At 46.3% G+C, this 14964-nt stretch overlaps 1 protein-coding gene across 1 annotated transcript in view; it reads right to left on the bottom strand.

Annotated features, from left to right (window-relative positions):
- Nucleotides 1-14964, bottom strand: part of LOC146190255 (cell adhesion molecule Dscam1-like) — a 367337-nt gene that overhangs the window by 171104 nt on the left and 181269 nt on the right. Inside the window, exon 5 of the mRNA XM_084599756.1 lies at nt 7262-7528. Within this exon, the coding sequence (XP_084455882.1) occupies nt 7262-7528 (267 nt within the window). The remainder of the gene's footprint in view (nt 1-7261; nt 7529-14964) is intronic.

Genomic DNA, 14964 nt, shown 5'->3' on the forward strand with positions numbered 1-14964 from the left:
AGCTACGCAGAGCTGGAGGCTCGGCTCCCTTGTAATGACAGGAGGCGCGAAGTTCTCGCGAAGTTCTGTATATTTTATTTTCCCCCTCAAACTGAACCAGCGGTGGTGGGAAATGTTGGAGAAAAGCCAGCACAGCAGATAACCTTGGAGAAGAACTGCTATGTCAGCACTTTCAGCACCAACAGGAACACGACGATTGCCTACCCCTCCTCTGGGCACGATCTAGCGTTGTTCTTTTCCACCTGGCCTCAGACGGAAAGAATGAAGAAGGAAGGAAAGAGAGAAAGAAAGAAATGAAGAAAGTGGCAAAACGCGGCTAGAGAGTTTTCAAGCACTTACGTTCATTCCCTGTAGAAATCTGTCTAGGCGCTTGTGCTGCTCGCACTTTTCTTGGAGCGTTTTGATTCCCTCACTCGGCCCACTCGACGGGAATAAATCAAAGCAGACGCCCTGTGTCTTTGATCTCCGGAAGGAGGCGTGGGAGGAGGGCCGAGATATGGGCGAGGGAAACAATCCATCGATTCCGATGCCACCCTCTGTGCTGCTCGATGTCTCTCCCGGGCTCTCTTATTTCGTGCTGGTCCTTCGTGCTTATTTCTTCTTTCTCTCCCGGTGCTACCATCGCATCCGGCGCTCATCTTTTCATTGTCGCCCCTTTTCCCGCCGTAGCTTCTCACCCTTTGTCTTTTGATCTCGCGGCACGTCCGGGTTACGTGCCGCTGGAGGCCCGGAAAAGTTGGCGGCCGCCTCGCGAGCTTTTGGAAGCGAAGAACATCGTTTTTGGTAGTTTATCTCTGTTTAGTTCGATGTTTGCACCACAACCACCATATCTTTCGACACGGAAGCAGTTCTTGTTACTGTCCACATCTTTTATTTTTTCCTTTATACTTCGCGAGAAATGTGACTCTCTAGAGATTCCAAATAACTGTTGGACAGAAAACACACGCGCATGTTGGTCTCCAAAGTGAGCACACGGATTGTATAGGCGCGGCGAAATATCAGTCCTCGCTCAAAGACGGACATTCTTTCTCTTATTACATATTTATAGAGCCCTGATCTTTGTCCACACCGATGCTTTTCATGAGCCCCTTTGAAGCCGCCGACCATTAGTTGGAGTGACGTGAATTTTCGATGACGTCGAGGAAGTGATGAAACCGACCTAAAAGGCAGCGACGTACATTCCGGAGCTAAGAAGGAGTGTACTTGAAACAGCGGAAGTATAGATGAAAGGTTACACGTGATTGCACGGACAAGTAGAATGTGCTCAGTGTGGTGTCGAGCTTAGCTGTGCCGGCTGCCCCTTCATGCTAAACTGAGGCTGTGCGTCATCAAGACCTCTAATGGCAAAGAGAGTGCTACGTGACTTGGTAATAGGAAGTAGAGAAAAACAACCCTGCTTTTACTGCACAAAAAGTAAGGCTTCGAATGAAGAAATTATTCCTAAAACAAGCCCAGAATATCATTCATTAATTCATTCATAAATCTTTATTCATAAGGATGACCGGAGGCTTAGAGGGGAAAGGGGTGGGCTAGGTGAGGTTGAGAGCGCCAGACTCCGACATGAAGTCTAGCAGGACACTAAGTTTGCGCTTGGCGTTGGTACTGGGGGCTGTCCAGTCTTCGTCGTAAATTAATGCAGTGAGCAGATTTGTAGCGGGCCCGGAGGCTCGCCGTGCCAGGACAGGTCCAGATCAAGTGCTTGAGGTCAACGGAGTCAGCAGGGCAGTTGGTGAAGCCAATTCTGGTTCGGCACCATCGACTCAGGATGTCTGATGTGTACGCTGCACCGGCTTGCGCCTTGTGAGTCAGAACTTGGGTTGGGCGAGAAAGGCCGGAAGGAATCGGAGGAGTAATGTCGGGGACGAGGTCCCGCAACAAACCTCGCCGCTCATGTTTAAGCCGTGTGATGACAGTGTCCGGTATGATGAGGGAGATTGCAGAACAGCAAGGGTGGTCCGAGTTGGACGGGCCGACATCAAGGCTATGCCGGCGGTCTTTCTCTAGTTGCGCGCCAGCGGCCTCGTGGGCAGTCCTGTTCCCGGTTCCTTGTTCCAAGAAATCCGGACCAAGGTTTCTAGTTCGAACAGCTGCCACCATGTGCCGCGCTGCGCGGTGCACTTCAAAATCATCGTGGATAGCGGAAATTTCAATTCATCCGCTCGTACCATTGATTCTTTATGATAGTCGGAATAGGTGTACACACAGGAAGCGTTAGGTTGGTTAGATTCTGAAACGATCATAAGATGGCCATGAACATGGGTTAGGGACTCTCGACACTCTCAATTTGCCTTAAATTTACAAGTTAAATAAAAATCCTCCTCAGCTGCGCTGCTGGGGGCTGAGATGGCGCTTGTTGCTCATGTCCAGGAAAGCGGGGCGAGATAATGTTGAGCGGTAGAAATTGACAAATTACGCCTTGTGAAAATGAATAGACCCCACGCAAATGACTGTCCCACGCAGCAAGGCAACAATGAGGAAGTGAACAAAGCGTCTACCAAGGAAATCATTTTGAAACGCAGTGTTCTAAATAGAACAGGGAACAGTCTCGCATTTCTAACAAAATGCTACTGTGAGATTTTGCAAATGTGTCTGCATGAGGATATTCAAAATGAAGAGCACGCCTTCACATCTCAGCGCACGCTGACGTTTAGTGCACGACAATTAACAGGAAATCACGTCGGCGATCTCATCTTAATTTGCGAGCAGACGTTATGAAAAAAAAAATATATAAGCTAAACTAAGGAAGGTCTTGGGTAAACAACCGGCTGGCCGTTTCGGAGCGAGATGCCGAAGCGTTGTCTTACCTATGTGTTTTCTTATCTTTCTCTCTTGGTTCTCTCCTGGCCGTTTCGACGCAGGGCGCAGAAGCATTTTCTTATTTCACTGTGCTATTATCATTATTTCTGAGCGGTTTTGATCACTGACCTTAGACGGGCGTCAGTCACGCGAAGGCTCAGAGTGTGCTTCATATAACGGCTCATCTTAAACAAATCAGCTGTCAGCGCGAACTGCATCCTTGAAAGCGTCATTAACTTTCTAGAATTAGTGTGAAGCGCGAATAAAAACACGCCTTGACTTTTGGCACATTTGGGATCCATCAGTGTCTCACTGCATATCTCTATGTTTTTTTTTTTTCTTCATTTGCGCGTTTCTTGATGCTGAGTCCGCACCACAGCAGTTATTCTGCTGCAAGCTAACGACGTTGCTTATGAGCTGTCTTCTTTCCGCCAAGCTACCAGAAGTATTATTTATTTGTTTAAACATTAATTAATTACTGAATTTTTTAATTTAACATAACGTCAATCGCCTGAAGCATTGAAGAGGGGAGTGGAATACAGTGGTGATACAAGGAGAATGAATACGTGGTGACATCTGCTGGAACAGTGAGCATTTGATACAGAGCACATCAGATAAACCAGATAATTAGATAATATACAACCAAACTAAACAATATTTGAATAAATAATAACAAAGCATAAAAAGGCGCAATTATAGCAACAAAATCTAAATATGAGCAAAAAACTTAATAATATGCACAGCTTGAACAGGCTATTTAATACGTACAAAATGCAAGATGGTACACAGCCAATGGAAAAAGAGTAAAATATAAAACCAACTAAGCAGATCGTTTCATGGCATAGCAGAACTCATAACGTGATCACTGCGATCCCAAAGTATAACCACACACAGATCAAGGCGCTTCACCGGTTGGTCTGTGGCCTCAACAAACACCTGATTCATTTAAATATCGTGAAATATGACAGAAGAATTTTATGCGTTTATAAGGAAGGGGTAGTTGTAAATCTCTCCCTTATAAACTTAAAGCGATACGAGAGATGAGTCCCATGATAATCGCCTTCAGCTTGTTTCTGGATTGTTTAGTGTGAAATATTAAAGAAGCGCCGTACTCCGGTTTGCGGCATGTAAGCGACATTCTAGTGGGAATTAAGAAGAAGAAATGGACATGGGCAGCACATGTAGTGCGAAGAGAGGATAACCGATGGTCGCTTAGGGTAACAAACTGGATTCCAAGGGAAGGAAAGCGTAGCAGGGGGCGGCAGAAAGTTAGGTGGGCGGATGAGATAAAGACGTTCGCAGGGGTCAAGTGGATGCAGCTAGCACAGAACCGGGATAAGTGGAGAAATATGGGAGAGGCCTTCGCCCTGCAGTGGGTATAATCAGGCTGATGATGATGATGATGATGATGATGATGATGATGAAGTGAATATCCTAGGCATGCGTCCAGGTTGGCGGCATCTGCATTGAATTCTTCAGTAAGCGAAGCCGCCTCCCGACTACGATGACATAGTCGTGTATCTCAGCGAAGACAGCACTGGTCAACAGAAGACGAACGACAGGACGTGTGTTCTTTGCGCAGTTGCCCTATTCGCACGATGAACATCAACCAACTGGCATAGCTCATCGCTCTGCTCCAGCGTTGGTGGTGGCTTTGAGACTGTCCTCAGCTCACGACTCAGACGATTACTAAGAGTCGTGTCGTCCTGAGGTGCGTGACCACGTGACAATATCTAGAAACACAGAATATCTGTGGTCGCCAATGGACGCTGATTTTCACTGCGATACATGCGAACCTCTAACCATTGCCAAGATTTTAACCGATGTTATCGATGTCTTCTAATTCCTCAAAATGCCTGGTGCAGCCATTAAATGCCTCCTGTCATTACTAACTGCATGCAATAAATATGATTTTAAGAAGGAATATGCCTCTGTGGCCAATAGTATAGTATTCCAGACATTTAGTGATGAAAATCTACTCCAAGGCTAGGAAAGAATAATGTGCCCCTACAGGGGAGTGCGCTATAGGACATGCTACTCCGTGTTTACTCCATTGTAGGGTAATTTGTGTTTACAGTGTACGCTTTGCTGTTTCCGCGACCTATGCATGCGCATTAGTATAGTGAAGATTGCAAATATAGCTTACCAGTGCACGGTTGACCCCAAGTAGATGATACTGTCCTTACGAAGAGTACGCTCACCATAGCCACGAATACATATCTCATTCACTATAGTTAAGCGTGTGCCGTGGTTATTCCAGCTAGGCAGGTCACTATTCAACAAAAAATCTCCCACATGAGCACCTGAAGTAAATGCGCATTAGCCGCACTTCGTGAGAAGGCTCATTACAGCACTCACTCAAAAATGGGCTGCGTTCTATAATTCAAAAGCTGTCCTGTTACGTCTGATATCAGGCTTAAGGCATGGCGATCATGATAAACTGGTGGTAACGATCGAAATGATTCAGCAGTGTGTTGTCGACGACTTCGACGGCAGTGATGTTCGAGCGGCTTACGAGAGCACGCACATTGTTCCATTTCTAATGGCTGCACACAATGTATAAGTAGCTGCCCACAACACAACTTTGACAGCATGGCGTATTCTCGGGGGCTCGGGGCACAGTTTGCACAGCGTCAATCCGCACCTGCAAGGGAAGTTACAGTCCGATCTCTCCCGCTGCAATGCGGAGCTAAGTCGCCTGTTGCTGGCAGTGGCGATGACAGGTGCTGACTTCCACCTCATCGGTATAGCAGAGACTCCAGCTAGGGAGCACTGTGAACGCGAAGAAACAATTCCACTCCTACTCTGCGGCTGCCCCCGGTACGGCTATGAACAAATATTCTTAAATGAAACTTTCTGGCGACTCGATCCTCGTTCTTTAAGGCAAGCGAAAGTCCTTGGCCATCACTTCTCTTTATTTCTGTATTTTTCTACAGGGGCTAGGGCGGCAGAATGTAATCAAAACTTAATTAAATACTCCGAGGTTAAATGACGTCGCTTTGACCATCCCATTATCTGTGTACCACTGACTGTCTCAGTGCATCCTGTGTTCTAACGGAGTAGTGATTATTCCGGACACATTCCATATCTTATTTTCTTCCAATTCATTTCTCTTTACTTTTACGCTGCTTTCATCCTGCCTTGCACGGCAGCAACCCGGGCACAACCAGGCTGAATGAACTCACTCATTCTCTCTCCCACTGAGAGAGACGGCACAGTTTTTAAAAATAAACAATCTGCACAAAAAGCCGACAGCTCTTCCCCAGTTCATTATTAAGCGCATGAACCTGGGAAGCACTATACCCACTTTATCGTTTGGTGAAGAAAATATATATACAGCCTAATTTCAAGCCGAAAGTAAGCTGAATAGGCTAAGTAGCATGGAGTGGATCAGTGTTCATTACGCTTTGTTTGTGCACTGCGCACTGTACATTTTTGAAATGCAGTACCCGTTCTAGAGAAACCACAATCGAGCAGAGGAACATCCGATCTGTCCACATGCTGGGAGCAATACAGTACCGGTTCTTTCAACCACTAGTCTATTCTTTCCGCCAGCAGCCGGTTTGCGGCCGTTTTTAGACGGAATCTATTGTTCACATCGTCAAATTTCAGAAGCGAAAGCTCAGGTTGTTGGATTTGATCCATGACGAAACGTTATGACTCATATTTTCAATACGCACAAAGAGAGAAATGGCGAGAAGCGCTACTTCCTCGCAACAGGTTTGTAAATAAATAACTAAATAAAACTCATATCTGTACACTCGAGCAACAGCAACGAAGTGATCAATGCAAGGGAACTTGCTGGGAAGTTAGTTCATTTTTAGATACAAAGTGCTGCGTGACGAATATACAAGTCACAAGAAGCGTGCTAACGCTTCAGTGTCGGAATCTTAGGATGCAACTGATTCTTCCGCTCTGTTCTTTTCCTATAGTGCAAACAAAATGTAGTGCACTTGCTGAGGTAAATACGACCATAGCCTGCATGGTTTATTTTCGGGAATAGCACAATGGAGCATAAGCACAACTGATAATCTTGAATATGGTCTCCTGCCAAGGTACTCCTTTTTCTTGGCCTCGTCCTCTAAGCCTAATGTTCAAGATTTTTTTTTTTTTACTCTTTCAAGACGCATCGGGCCTCTGCATCATCAGTTTTGGCTTTTGAGAGTGTTCGTATACTGACGGATTCGTGGCTGCGGCAGTAGCATGTCGGCCCCAAAGTCAGGAGCTTTACCTCCGGTGAGCGGTCAACCTGCTAGCCAGTGATAAACAGTGCTTGGTTAACACTTCGCGGGAACATCGAGACACTGCGTGACTTTAAGACCATTAGTTTACGATCGCTGAAAGATTGCGTTCCGGCGAGATTCTGCGAACATATGTGGGACTCCGCAAAATCGTGGTGCTCATTACGTCTACATACAGGCACTTCATGCTTAACAAGTTAACAAATAGCGAAGATGGCGCTCACCTCCCAGGGTGATCTCTGCCGTGTCCTGTGCCCAGTCGTAGTCGTTGAGTGCCATGCACTGGTACATGCCCTTGTCGTCTCGCAGCACGTTGGGGATATGCAGCGTCTCCCGCGTGAGCATCTTGACGCGGGAGGAGACCACCGGCTGACCGTTCTTCAGCCACACCACCGATGACACCGGATGGCCCGATGTGGAGCAGTTGAGCGTCGCCGAACCTCCCTCAGTTGCCACCATACGTCTCGGGCGTACGGAAGCCGCCAGGGGCGCTGTAGGCAAAACAGGGATGTAGTAACTGCAAACAGAGATACATAGGAGAATGCGACAGCAATGCCTCGTTGCTGAAGTACTTACGCTCGTGGTGTAGGCGCTAGGCACATCGCCGTTTCTTAGGGCTATGTTTGCGGAACGGCAAAACCGCTACACGCTGTCGCATTAATTCAACCTTATTGCGATTCCATTGGAATGACATTACTTGCGTGCGTGAATAAATGCATTTTCGATTCCCTTCAAAAATTGCATGTGTCCGAGGGGTGCTCGATTAATACTCTACATCATTTGTTGTCGCCGCGTGTCGGTGGGTGGGTGGGGGTGGAGCAAAGCCAGGGGGAAGGGGCTGCTTTCGGCCTGTGTAAACAAGGAGGAGCGAAATAAAAGGAACTAAGAAAAAAGCGCCAAATAAGAAAGAAAGCAAGGTCATTGCACACATCAAAATTATACTCTATCGTGTATGCACATCGCCCTACTCGGTCAGAATAAAATCAGGGGGTACAGGCAGAATGTGTTTCATTTTCCTGTTAACCCGGCAGCGAGTGCCGATACAGCTAGCCGGTATACTGGCACAAAAGGAATATTGGTTTGGTAAAGCAGCGCCAAGCCGCAGGCGACACAGTCATCATCATCCTCATCAGCCTGACTATACCCACTGCAGGGTGAAGGCCTCTCTCATAAGCCTCCAATTAACCCTGTCCTGTGCTAGCTGCATCCACTTTACCCCTGCGAACTTCTTAACCTCATCCGCCCACCTAACTTTCTGCCGCCCCCTTCTTCGCTTTCCTTCCCTTGCAATCCGGTTTGTTACCCTTAGCGACCATCGGTTATCCTCTCTTCGCACTACATGTCCTGCCCATGTCCATTTCTTCTTCTTAATTTCTACTAGAATGTCGGTAACTTGAGTTATTTCTCTGACCCACTCTGCACGTTTCCTGTCTCTTAACGTTATCCTTACCATTTTTCTTTCCATAGCCCTCTGCGTTGTCCTTAACGTAAGTAGAACCCTCTTTGTTAGCCGCCACATTTCAACCCCATAGGTAAGTACAGGTAAGATGCAACAGTTGTATACTTTCCTCTTTAGCGATGCCGGTAAGCTGCTAGTCATATTCTGTGAGTGCTTGCCAAATGCGCTACATCTCAATCTTATGGTCCTTGTTATTTCCCTTTCATTGTCCGGATTTGCGGTTACTACCTGTCCCAAGTAGACATACTCGCCTATTAATACCAGTGCTTCGCTATCTAACGTAAACTGCTGTTCCTTCCTTAGGCTGTTGAACATTACCTTAGTCTTCTGCATATTTATTTTCAAGCCTACCTTTCTACTTTTCCTATTTAGGTCATCAATCATTCTTTGCAGTTCATCCCTTGAGTTACTTAGCAAGGCAAGGCCATCAGCAAATCACAGATTGCTGAGGTAATCTCCCGCTACCATTATCCCCAACTTCTCCCATTCGAAGTTTCTGAATACTTCTAAGCAAGCTGTGAATAGTACTGGGGAGATCGTGTCTCCTTGCCTAACACCTTTATTTTTAGAAATTTTGTTACTTTCTTTATGCAAAACTGTGTGTTGCTGTGTGTTGCTGTGCAGCCGCTATATGTATATATCTTCCATCACTTTCACGTATGGCTCGTCTACACCCTGATTTCGCAATGCCTGCATGACCGCCGTTGTTTCTACTGAGTCAAACGCTTTATTGTAATCAATGAATGCTATGTATAAAGGCTGGTTATATTTCGAGCATTTTTCTATCACCTGGTTGACGGTATGGATATGATCGATAGTAGAGTACCATTTCCAGAAAACCTGCTTGATCTTTGCTTGGTTCGAGTATAAAGTTGTTCTGGTTCTATTAGCGATTACCTTGGTAAATACCTTATACGTAATAGACAGTAAGCTGATTGGTCTGTAATTTTTCAAGTCCTCAGCGTCCCCTTTTTTATGAATTAAGATAATGTTTGCGTTCTTCCATGATTCCGGTACCGTCGATGACACCAGGCACTGCGCATACAGGGTGGCCAGTTTTTCTAGCACGATATCCCCCCCCGTCCTTCAACGCATCTATAATTACCTGATCTTCTCCAGCTGCTTTCCCTCTTTTCGTAGTTTCTAATGCTTTCTTAACTTCGTCCTTCGTCACTGGCGGAACGTCTGACTGCTTTCCCTACCACCAATCCCACTGTTGTCCTGACTTCTCTGGCTGCTGTAGAGATCAGCAGAGAACTCCTCGGCTACTTTGACTATCTTGTCCAATTTCCTGATGACATTGCCCGCCTTGTCCCTTAGCGCATATATCTAATTTTTGCCTATGCCCAATTTCTTGTTCATCGCTTTAAGGCTTTCCCCGATCTTTACCGCATGCTCAATTTTCTCCATGTTTTACTTCCTTATATCGGCCACTTTGTGCTTATTGACTAGATTTGATATCTCTGCCAATTCTATCTGGTCAGTAAGCTGCATCAAGTCGTGGTCGGCAAGGTGTAAGTCAGAGCTGATGATTGGGGTCCACAGAATGGAGAAATGTGTTGTAAAACATTTTTTGAGCAAAACTTGAACGGGTTCTTGCTCAAAGGTGAGCCTAGAGGCAGGAAACTGGTGACAGGACGAGACATTATTAGCTCTTTAAAGTAACTGCCTTAATTTGAACGACATTGTTCACTTTTACCGTTGGAACGACAGAAACACGCTGCCACTTTTTAAGATATAGCGCTTTTGTCAGTGTTTGCATCGGTAGTATCAGTAAGTAGTAAAACACCTTTTATTTCAGAGTAGAAATAAAGTGCCCAAAATGAGGCTCGCCTGTTACACCAGGCCGAGCTGATCCTCTCCGCGAGAAGAAGCCTGCCAAGTATACCAGGACAGGACTGGGGATGAGGGAAGGGGGTAGAAAGGAGACTGGACGGAGACGGGGCAGTAGAAGAGGCAATGTGCAAGATCCGCGTAAAGCTCAGGACAGTTGGGACACGACGGATCAGAGCGGAAACGGTATAGGTACAGCCTTGCTAGTGTAATGAGTGCGTTTGTTTGAATTTTGCGAAGGGTGTGAGCCTTGGAAACAGGCAGAGGGGGGTGTGGGGCAGGGAAAATGGCGAGCTCCTGCCTGAATTCTCGGTGGAACTGCTATGTGGCTTTCCTGATCAGAAGACTCTCGTAACATAACGATGGGCTAGACCAGATGATCGCTGGCGCCCGGTTAATAGTTTTGCGGGCGAGCTGGTTACACAACTCATTTCCAGCATTCCCTGAATGTCCAGGTATCCACCTTAATGTGACTTGTACGAGGTTTCAGATAAAAAAAAAAAAAAAACGCCATATCTAAGTCAGCCTCTATATTTGGTGGCATTGTTCTCTTTTGAAAGGCAGGAGGGCGGCTTTCGAGTCAGTGTACACCACATATTGTTGGGTCATGGGAAGATGAGTGAACTCCTGGACAGCATGCACAATCGAGAGAATCTCCAAGGTAGTACTCTCTGGTGGGTAAGGTATGAACCACCGGTAGAATAGAGAGGGCCAGAGGGAAAAGGGTAATATATGACCTGGACTGCAGCACCTGGACATGCGCGTATGGAGGCGTTGGTGTACACTACAGTGTGACTGTGTCGGAGAGGGCAAATACGGGCTGGTTGGTACATGCTTAAGAATCATGTAAAACAGCGCTAGGAGAGACGAAACAGTGCATGTGTTTCACGTGTTTCGTCTCCCCTAGCGCTGTTTTACTCGATTCTTAATGACTGTGTAGGGGTGGCCTGTGTCGGGCAGGCTGGGCCTGCGTGCGTCCAGAGTGAAGAATTGAGGGCATATTGTGAGGAATTGGTGCTATAAGAAGGTTGGAAACGCATGGGTGTCCAGGGATCTGAAGTGGAATGGACATGCAATTGATTTGAGCTTGGGAAAGGATACATCTATCCGCCTTGCTCTATGGAGGATAGGCGAAGAAGTTGACAGTCACGGGGAAATTCAGGAGAGAGCGTATAGGGAGAAATAAGCCGGTATCGTAGAAACGCTGTGTAGAAGTTTGTATTGGGAGTTGGAGAGCCGCTTTGTAGAGTGTGTTTAGAGCAGATCCAAATTTGTTCATCTAGGTTTGCATAAGAGGAAGATATGAGACATAATAAAGGATTTTATTGAGTGCGAGGGCTTGAGCAAGACGACAGACCTGAGCCTCATGGAGGCCGCAGTGCCGTTTGACTGCACGGTGGACAAGATGGGTGACCATGTGACAGGTAGAAAGAGCTTGGTTGCGAGCCTGCATGTTTTTGTGCGAATGAAGCGGCATGCCTAAAACGCGGCAACTTGAGACTGAGGGGATGGGTTTTGAGTTTAGAGTGAGAGAAATAAGGTTGTGCGTGCACTGATATTTAAAGTGGGCGAGGAGGAGGAGTTCAGAATTCTCTGGTGCAGGACTAAGGCCGGCCTTGGAAAGAAAGGCGGAGATAATGTCGAGACCTTGCTGAAGAGTGGCCTCGATCTCTCCAGGCGAGCCTGAGGTGCACCAGAGAGGGATGTAGTGCGCATAAAAAATATTGTGCGGTATGCTTGGGTAGGTTCGCGAGTTGCTGTGCGAGGGTGCACATGCCAAGGTTGAATAGAGTCGGAGAGAGGATAGGTCCTTGCAGAGTGCCCCGGTTCAGATTTAAAGGTGTGAAAGGGGTGGGAGAAGAGCCTAGGCGAAAGGAGCCTTGCGGTGGTTGAGGAAGTTACGCAGATACGTGTAGAGGTTGGAGCTGCAGCCAGGTTGGGTCACATCGGTTATTGCAAGAACTTTCTGGGCCATTCTCACCGTCGTATTGCCAGAGAAATGGAAGGTCTAAGGCCCCAACGCTCCTTTCGCTAAAGCCACGAGAGCCATACATATATGCCCCAATAAAAAGTTCAAATGGCTACCCGATGATTGGCCTTAGGTGTGGAAAGTACTCGTTCGCAACTTCGCTGCGAGTATAATTGGGTCTATATTTGCCTAAATGCGTCCCCAACAGGCATTACCCTCGGAAAAGAGAGCTCGAGAGCCACGCTAGGAATGCAGTCGAAAGCCACAAAGAGAGCCACAGTCGGCGCTCGCTCGAGAGGTGCAGTTACTTGGCGAACAACGAATAAAAAGTGGATGGCGCCCGGCGCGCGCGAAAGAGTGGCTTTCGCACGCGCGCGCGGCACACTTGAGCGCCACTGCTGTCGAGGCGCGAATGACTATGCAGTCTCTTTCGCCTTCAGGTCGTCAATCACCTCAAGTGTGGCTGCGCCGCACGCTTTCCTGCGCTCCCGGTGGGGGAGAAGATTTCGTCGATATGTCGTCGCGAGGAAAGCAACGGCGGGCCGCCGGCCATCAGGCTTGAGGACGAAAGAGAAGCGGGGCTGGGAAGTCGGAGGGAACATGCCTCAGGGAAGGGAAGGCGCCAAAGGGAAAGGGTGCGGAGCTAGCTACGAAGAGCGCGAGCCTTACATCGCACCGCCCCGTTACCCGCAAACGCAGATGTGGCGAAACGACCCACTTTAAATTTCAAAGCATCATCGCTTTTTTTTCCTTCGGGGAATCGCTCACATCATCCGACCTCCGACACATTTCTCCGCAGCTACCACCCCTTCTCTGTTCTCTTGGCAAGCTACGTTTCGTCTGGCCTTCTTTCTATTCCATACATCCTGCTCTTTATTATTCTCTTCATCGCCGTTCATATTTATTTAGCTTTTCCTGCATTTCTTCTACCCTTCAGTGTTTTCACTCTTCCGGTTCCTGGCACGTTCCGATCCGTCCGGGCGCAGTTTTTGTTACGACCGCTTTAAATGCGAGTGGGCACCGTGAAGGCAATGCGCCTTGAAAAGTGAAGAAAAAGAAATAAAAGTTGGAAATAAAGCGGATTTCTACTTCGGCGGTCATTCTTGAAAGTGGTGCATATTTTTGACCCCGCGCCGAATGGCAGGGTGAGTGCGCGTAAAAAGACCTCGTAAACAGGCGACGAAAAAAAAAAAAGATAGGATAAGAGAAGGAAAAACGGTTTCCATGGCAAACAAAGCCGGTGAGCTACGGGAAAGCCTACAAAAAAAAAAAAAGGGCAAACAAATAGACACGAACGGACGGACCGGTATAATGTGCCTGAATTTAGACACACGGGACATCGTTTCTCTCGTGCCATGACGCAACAGCGAAGATCGCTGTCGATACGTGCTGATGAGGGGAGAGGTGACGGGGGCAGTTAACTTTGATGCCCCTTCATCGTTTACTATAGCGGACGATATTTTCTACCCTTCCAAGGGCATATGATGTCTTCAGAAACTGCACAAAAACGGGGACAAAGAAAACTGAAGCGATTCTAAACTGCGTATGCTGGTTATAAAATCGGCAAATTTTTCTACCGTCGTTATGCTTGCTATTTTTAACGATAACGAGCACTTTGGGATATGTCTCGTCTGCTGCCTTTCGTTTTGTTTAAGGTGTTTATTAAAGCGGATAGTTATCCCTCCACATCCCTTAGAAAAAAGTGATAATTTGGAATATACTGCGTTACATTCGAAATGTATTTTAAATATAGTTTCTATTTAAGAATGCGGTCAAAATATATTAAATATAGGTTTGTTCAATTCCTTAATCAATACTCGGAATATATTTATGATATATGTCAAAAATACCACATATGAAGGTACGCTTCGGGCATGTTTCGAATACGTGAAAAATACATATGTAGATTTTAACTAATGGAAATGTACTTTCGTAAATGTCAACTTAATTCGTCTGAAGTACAATTCAAGTCTTGCTCCATATGCAAAATACATTTTTAAAATCTGTCGAAAATGACAAAACAAAACGTGCGCATCGAGCATACTTCGAAAACTTGAAAGATATACGTGTTGAGCTTATTGGAAATGTATTTCAAAATGAACTTTTGTAGATGTGATATTAATTCGTCTGAAGTACACTTCGAGTATTGTTCGACCCTGAAACTCAGTTTTCAAATGTGCACTTATTCCTTCAGCTCTAATCTCTGTCGCATGTAGAGTCCAAATTGAATAACAGCTGTATGCTACTTTAAACGAGTAATTGCGCAGCAGCACACGGAACGCGGCGCTAAGAATATATGAGGAACCAATATCTGATATATAATTCTCATAACTGACGCCGCATTCACATCCGCCAGGGACGACGTCTATTGCTACATAATACCTACTACTCGCATTATGTGTCATTAAGTTTGCACACGCGCGCACACAGACGGATGATTTTTCGCGTAATGACTAGCCGGGTCTAGCAAGGCTAAAGATCGACTTTCGGCTGAAAATGCATGTAATGTCAACTCACGTGAACTTTGCCTCTTTTGTTTCTTATTAGCCATCTCAGAAAACTGTTCGTGCTTTTTTTTAATTTCCTTACAGCATTGATGAAGAAATTTCTGGTGCATTTTTCGTATATTTTTTTCAGTTTCGAAAAGGGCATCATATTTTGGTGCG

This window comes from Amblyomma maculatum, chromosome 4 (assembly GCF_055883805.1).
Source record: "Amblyomma maculatum isolate TAMU_Amacu chromosome 4, ASM5588380v1, whole genome shotgun sequence".
Lineage (NCBI taxonomy): Eukaryota > Metazoa > Arthropoda > Arachnida > Ixodida > Ixodidae > Amblyomma > Amblyomma maculatum.